The 5,384-nt window shown below is 38.2% G+C and overlaps 1 protein-coding gene across 1 annotated transcript; it reads left to right on the forward strand.

Moving 5' to 3' along the window:
* The first annotated feature begins 1,678 nt into the window (after nt 1-1,678).
* Nucleotides 1,679-3,019, forward strand: LOC145637395 (uncharacterized). The gene has a single exon (XM_081688824.1). It carries the CDS (start codon nt 1,679-1,681, stop codon nt 3,017-3,019), a length of 1,341 nt encoding a protein of 446 aa, XP_081544950.1.
* Nucleotides 3,020-5,384: the final 2,365 nt, after the last annotated feature.

Genomic DNA, 5,384 nt, shown 5'->3' on the forward strand with positions numbered 1-5,384 from the left:
GAATGACGCGCCTCTGATTATATCTCCAAGAATGGGAATTCTGGGAGTCTGCGCTTTAATTTCTCTTAAATACTCCACTAAGTAACCGTTAAACACACGACCTCATGATTAAACCGCCCATTATCCGTCCAACTTCCACAACCATTCACCTAACCGTTGTTATCTCATTAATTACGGTTTAAATCCAAATTTCTTGGATTAATTAAATCATTTACTTCCCTCCATTTTTTATTGGAATCAAACCCGACCCGTCATCCTTCCAAATCGGGTCTGGGGGGCAAGTTGTTTGGGTCCAATTTAGTCCAATTGGGCCTAGTCATTAAATGATCCCATTAAAAGCCCAAGGTCAAGGTTCATCTCTCCAATTGTGCTAAAGTCAAGGTCAGTCCACCAAACATGTCAATTGGGCCCCGGCCCACATTCTCCACATGTGCTAAGGTATAAAAGCCTTCAATTCATTCATTTGTAGATAACACAACAAAGCCTCAAGCAATTAATTCTCTGGCATAGCTTTCTCTCTCTACACATTGTACTGACTTTAGCATCGGAGGGGCCTTCCTCGGCAACACCCCCGAGGCTAGTTTACGTGTGTTGGCTGTGCAGGAAACCTTCGGCCCAGCATCCCTTGGACCGAATCCAGTCTTCACCACATCAGTGGGCCTTCGACAAGGCCCCATTGTTTTCACCCGAAACACTCCCTATAACTATGATATTAATCATTGTAAACCACTGCAATAGTAAAACAATATGGCACACTAAATAATGCATTTATAATTTTATATATATAAATATATTAGCCATGCTTTCAAAGAATCTTGTACTGTGGCCTAGCTAAGCCATGACCAAATCATGACCCAAATTAATATATATTTTAATCCAAGTATTAATCGTATTATATATTTAGCACTAACATATAATTAACCTCATACTTCTACCACCACATACTTTCGTTATTGCTTGCTAGCTTAGGAAATGGCAATACTCATCAAAGCATTCCGAAAACATGTCAGAAACTAATCTTATTGTTATGGTTCCAAACCCAGCAATGGGCCATTTACCCTCAACCGTGGAGCTAGCCAAGCTCCTTGTCGAACAAGACCAACGCATTTCAATCCTACTCGTAATCCTCCATTCCCCAATCTTTAGCTCCTCGAAGGCCATCGATGCTTATATAGAGTCTCAATCCCGTGAAACCGACACGAACCAAATCACCTTTGTTACTCTCCCACCTTTCTCTACACCTGATCATACTTCTCCTAACTTCTTCAGCACCATCATCGAAACAAAAAAGCCTCTTGTCAAGAAGGCGATCGAGGATCAAGGTACAAAACCCTCCGCCTTTGTCCTCGATATGTTATTATGAAGAATGGATAATTATTTTGTATTTTGATGAGCTGTTTATTTATTTTGTTTCTTAGTACAGCTGTATATCCCTTGTATAATCCCTAGGTATATAAATTCTCTGTTTAGCTTCACAGTCGTTTTCGGGATGTAAGAAAAAACAGAATCAAGAGAAATGAAATGAGAGCAAAAACATGAAAGCTTCAAAACCCAAAAATCAGAAAGATTGAATCTTTATTTTTCTTCATGGTATCAGAGCGGGTTTCTCGAGAGATCTGAAGTAATCCGTTTATAAAACAGCAATTTTATTTTAAAAGCTTCAATTTTTTTTCGTAAGATGGCTGAAGAAACAAACCAAAACCAGAGCAACCTTAACCCCTATAAAGATCCACTCTTTATTGCTGTGAATGAGGGTGCTGCAACACCATTGGGAAGTATCATCTTTGATGGTAACAATTTTTTCAACTGGAGCAGAAGCATTAAAATAGCACTTGGTGCAAAAAACAAGCTCGCCTTTCTCGAAGGGAAGCATCCGAAACCATCTCAAGGTCCAGATGAAATTCAGAAGTGGACCAGATGCGACTATATGGTGAGATCTTGGCTACTGGCAACAATGAAACCTGAAATTGCAAGTAGCTTGGTGAACATGCAATCCACAAAGAGTTTATGGGAAGAAATGGTAGAGAGATATGGGCAAACCAATGCTCCGCAACTTTTCCAGCTTAAGAAGGAACTCTGGGAATTTCAGCAAGAAAACTTATCAGTTGGAGAATACTATTGCAAGTTGAAGGATCTCTGGGATCAGATTTCTGAACTGCAAGAAATGCCCGAGTGTAGCTGTGGGGCAATGGCTAAATGCACCTGCAATTTGCTGAAGAAAATGATGGACATGGAATCCACTAACAGATTGATAAAATTTCTCATGGGGCTAAACTCCGGATATGACCAGATGAAAACGAATCTACTGAGCATGGATCCCTTACTGCCAGTAAGTAAAGCATACAACTTGGTCTTACAAGTTGAGAAGCAAAAGCAACTGACTGGAGAGATGAATATGGGAGCTGAAGTAAGTGCCCTGGCTGCAAACAAACAAGAGAAAAGCTTGGGTCCCCTCATTAACTTTCAGAAGAAGGACTACAAGAGAATAAGAATGGAGAAGGAAGCAAAGAAATGCACTCACTGCGGAAAGAGAGGACACTTGAAGGAAGGTTGCTTTGAGATATTAGGATATCCAGATTGGTTCAAGAATCCTAAGGGAAAACCAATTGTGAGACAAGCTGGAAATGTGAGCAGAGATGGAAATGAATATGCTGAAGGACACCCCTTGGACTTTGGAGAGCAAAACAATGAGAACAATGGAGGAAGACAGGACACCAAGTTTCTGGCAAATGTCGTGCAAGAGGTCATGAAGGCGCTGGAAGATCAACGAACCTTGAACAGTCATAACAATTTTGCAGGTAATCTAAAAATGTTGAATGCTATAAATCAGTGCAGTGATATAAATTTGAATACCTGGATTATAGATTCAGGAGCAAGTGATCATATTACAGGGAATAAAAATGTTTTGAGCAATCTAAATACTCTAAAAAATCATATTAGAGTAGGATTGCCGGATGGAAAGATAAAAGTTGTGAAAGAAACAGGAACTGTGAAACTTACTCCCAATGATATTAAATGATGTTTTGTATGTGGGTGATTTTCAACATAATTTGTTATCTATGAGTAAATTGTTGAAAGAAGGAGATATGAAATTAAATTTTGATAAGAATAGATGTTATCTACAAGACCTCTCAATTGATGAAAATTTATATTTTGGAAAGAATATATATAAATGATTTATACAAATTGGTGGTTGAGAGAGAAGAACAAGGAGAAGAAAAGAAGAAAGAAGAAGTGTTTGCTGCAGAAAAGAGGAAGAATGCAACAGATTGTAATAATTTAGCAAGTTTGAACCTGATACATGCTAGACTAGGACATGTGTCAATGTCAAAGATGAAACATTTAGAGTTTTGCAAATGTAAAAATTTGGAGAACTATTTCTGTGATACTTGTTCTGTGGCAAAACACCATAGGCTGCCTTTTATGCCTAACAAATCTATTGCAAATGATACTTTTGAACTGATACATGTTGATCTATGGGGTCCTTATAGGATCAAAGCCTTGAGTGGGGCTACTTATTTTTTGACTATTGTAGATGACTTTAGCAGGGCAACTTGGACACAATTATTGTCCAACAAAGAGCAGGTGAAGGGAGCATTGAATGCTTTCTTATGTCATGTTGAGAATCAATTTGACAAAAAGGTGAAAATCTTGAGAAGCGACAATGGGACTGAGATATTTCAGAGTGAATGTGGAAAGATCCTTATTGATAAGGGGATCAAACATGAGAGAAGCATACAAGGAGTTCCTCAACAAAATGCTAGAGTAGAGAGGAAACATAGATTTCTGCTTGAAACTGCAAGAGCTTTAAAACTGCATGCAGGGTTACCAAGTTATCTGTGGGGAGAATGCATCTTAGCTGCAACTCACCTAATAAACATGCTTCCTAGCGCAGTGATCAATTGGGAAACGCCCTATTATAGATTAATGAAGAAGGAACCAGATTATTCTCATCTGAGAGTAATAGGGAGTTTATGCTATGCAAGTCCTCACAAGAAACCGAGTGATAAGTTTGCTCCAAGGGGAATAAGATGTATCCTGGTTGGATATCCATATTGCCAAAAAGGATATAAATTGATGAGATTGGATGATAAAAAAATATTTGTGAGTAGAGATGTGGTGTTTAAAGAAGACATATTTCCTTTCATTATAAAGGAAGAAAGCAATGAGAATATCATAGCACTAAGAAGATCAATAGAGGATGCTAGAAAGGAGGATGAAATTGGAGACGATGCAGATCTTGATGTGTTTTCTAAAGCGGCAAATCAAGAAACAGAAGGAATAGGAAATGAGCATTTAGAGACAACAGAAGAGGAATTTGCAGGAGGAAATGAAGGAATGGAGTCCGAGGAACCAGAAACAAGGAGATCTTCAAGACCGAGTGACATTCCTAAAAAATTTAAGGATTATGTCACGGAAATACCAGGAAAAGGGAGATTTGGAGAATTAGCTGCAAATTTCATCGCTAGTAAGCTTAAACATTCAGAATATTATTCTGAAGAATATGTGGGGTCCTTGAACAATGTGTTGAAAATCAGGGAACCATACCATTTTAATGAAGCTGTGAAAGACTCTGGATGGAAGGAGGCAATGCAAAAGGAATTAAAGGCTCTAGAGGAAAACAATACATGGAAATTGGTAGAGCTTCCAGAAGGAAAGAAAGCTATAGATAGCAAGTGGGTTTATAAAATTAAATACAGACCCAATGGTGAAGTGGAGAGATTAAAGGCTAGAATAGTAGCTAGAGGAGACAAGCAAGTAAAGGGGAAAGGATTATAAAAGCACTTTTTCTCCTGTGGCAAAGTTCACCACAGTGAGAACTTTGATTGCATTGGCTGCTGCACAAAACTGGAAATTGCACCATCTAGACATCAATAATGCCTTTTTACATGGAAGCTTAGAGGAAGAAGTGTACATGAAACCACCACAAGGGTACCAGGCAGAAGAAGGAAAGGTATGTAGATTGATCAAGAGTATTTATGGGCTTAAACAAGCATCCAGACAATGGAATGTTGAATTAACAAAATTTCTTCTGAAAAATGGGTATGAACAATCAAAAAGAGATTATTCCTTATTTTCAAGGAAGAAAAATGGATTGCAGACAATAATTCTCGTATATGTTGATGATCTTTTGATAAGCGGAGATGATGAAAGTGAGATAATTGTAATAACGAAAGCTTTAGATAAAGCTTTCACTATGAAGGTTCTTGGGGAAATGAGGTATTTTCTTGGAATAGAAGTGTCTAGGAATGAAAGAGGGATAATGCTGAATCAAAGAAAATTTATCCTAGATATCTTACAATCCACAAGGATGGAAGGATGTAAATCAGCGAAATTTCCCTTTCCGAAAGGGATGAAACTCTCCATAGAGCAAGGGGAACTTC

The sequence above is a fragment of the Chenopodium album genome, chromosome 1 (genome assembly GCF_948465745.1).
Source record: "Chenopodium album chromosome 1, dcCheAlbu1.1, whole genome shotgun sequence".
NCBI classification, from domain to species: domain Eukaryota; kingdom Viridiplantae; phylum Streptophyta; class Magnoliopsida; order Caryophyllales; family Amaranthaceae; genus Chenopodium; species Chenopodium album.